The sequence below is a fragment of the Colobus angolensis genome, unplaced genomic scaffold, assembly GCF_000951035.1.
Source record: "Colobus angolensis palliatus isolate OR3802 unplaced genomic scaffold, Cang.pa_1.0 Scaffold24, whole genome shotgun sequence".
NCBI lineage: Eukaryota > Metazoa > Chordata > Mammalia > Primates > Cercopithecidae > Colobus > Colobus angolensis.
Window position 1 is genome coordinate 14,281,204 of NW_012115599.1, and position 1,950 is coordinate 14,283,153.

Here is a 1,950-nt window from a genome sequence, read left to right on the forward strand (position 1 = left end):
GCTTGAACCTGGGAGGTGGAGGTTGCAGTGAGCCGAGATCACACCATTGCACTCCAGCCTGGGAGACAAAAGCAAAACTTTGTCTCAAAAAAAGAAAAGAAAAAGAAATTACAATCTCGGCCAGGAGAGTTGGCTTACGCCTGTAATCCCAGCACTTCGGAAGGCTGAGGTGGGCGGATCACCTGAGGTCAGGAGATCAAGACCAGCCTGGCCAACATGGTGACACCCCGTCTCTACTAAAAATACAGAAAAATTAGCCAGGCATGGTGGTGTGCACCTGTAATCTCAGCTACTCAGGAGGCTCAGGCAGGAGAATTGCTTGAACCTGGGAGGTGGAGGTTGCAGTAAGCCGAGATCACACCACTGCACTCCAGCGTGGGCAACAGAGGGAGGCTCTGTCTCAAAAAACAAAACAAAACAAAACAAAAATTAGCTGGGCACGGTGGCACACACCTATAGTCCCAGCTACTTGGGGAGCTGTGGCAGAAGGATCGCTTGAATCTGGGAGGTTGAGGCTGCAGTGAGCCAAGGTTGTGCCACTGTACTCCAGCCTGGGTGACAAAGTGAGACCCTGTCTCAAAAAAAAAAGAAAAGAAAAGAAAAGAAATTGCAGCCCTTTTTCCACCCTAAGTATTCGAAAGCAGGTGTTTATTTTAAACAGCACATCTCAGTTTGGAGTAGCCACATGTCAAATGCTCAATAGCCAAATGTGGGTGGTGGCTGCCATATTGGACAGCAGAGCCTGAGAGGACTGTTAGGAGGATTAAGGAAGACAGTGTATCTCCTTTAGAAGATGCAGGAGATAGAGCACTCAGCAGTGTCTGGAGGGCAGAAAATGTTAGCCTTATCTTTCTCCCATCATCTGTGCCCATGATAGTTTATATGTCTCTGGACTGACCATGTACACCTCAACTGCCTTCTAATATTCTGAATTCCTCACCACCTTCCTCTCTTCCAGAAAGCAGAGTGAGGGCACTCACCTCCATCCTGTGGAAGCTACCATCATCTCTGGCCCAAGCGTCTGTAGTAGCTCCCCAAAATAATACCCCATCATCTGTTCCTACTCCCTCCAATCTCTCTCCACTGAGTGGCTGGAATGCTTTTTTTTTTTTCACTTATACAGGGACAATTTTTTTTTTTTTTTAGACAGTCTTACTCTCTTGCCCAGGCTGCAGTGCAGTGGCGTGATCTTGGCTCACTGCAACCTCTGCCTCCTGGGTTCAAGCAATTCTCTGGTTTCAGCCTCTGGAGTAGCTGGGATTATAGGCACATGCCACCACATCAGCGAATTTGTGTATTTTTAGTAGAGACAGGGTTTCACCATTGGCCAGGCTGGTCTTGAATTCCTGACCTCAGGTGATCCGCCCTCCTCGGCCTCCCAAAGTGCTGGGATTACAGGCGTGAGCCACTGCACAAGACCCAAGAAATGTTTTTTTAAAAAACACACATCTTACGGCATTCACCTTCTTGGAGCTCCAGGACAGTGGTTCTCAACAATTTTTTTTCTCAGGACCTCTTAAAAATCATCAAGGACCCCAAAAAGCTTTTGGGTATGTGGGTTATAGCTATCAATATTTATGGTACTAGAACTTAAAACAGAAAAATTTAAAACACGCGAATACATAGGCACACATTCCATTCATTGTGGGAACCATGGTGTCAATACATATCATGTAGCTTCTGAAAAACTCCACTGTACACTCTTATAGAATGAAGAAGGCAAAAAACTTTTTTTGTTTTGCTTTTTGAGACAGAGTCTCGCTCTGTCGCCCAGGCTGAAGTGCAGTGGCGAGATCTCGGCTCACTGCAAGCTCCGCCTCCCGGGTTCATGCCATTCTGGTGCCTCAGCCTCCCTAGTAGCTGGGACTACAGGCGCCCTCCACCATGCCTGGCTAAAATTTTGTATTTTTTTTTTTTTTTTGAGACGGAGTCTCGCTCTGTCGCCCAGGC

General features: G+C 47.0%; 1 protein-coding gene across 2 annotated transcripts in view; it reads left to right on the forward strand.

The window, feature by feature from the left end:
• The window catches only part of TAPBP (TAP binding protein (tapasin)), a 13,445-nt gene extending 12,362 nt beyond the window's left edge, over positions 1–1,083 (forward strand). For both annotated transcript variants that reach the window (XM_011945487.1, XM_011945489.1), the window contains one exon: positions 959–1,083. In XM_011945487.1, coding sequence (XP_011800877.1) covers positions 959–970 — 12 coding nt within the window. In that variant the 3' untranslated portion in view covers positions 971–1,083. The remainder of the gene's footprint in view (positions 1–958) is intronic.
• Positions 1,084–1,950: the final 867 nt, after the last annotated feature.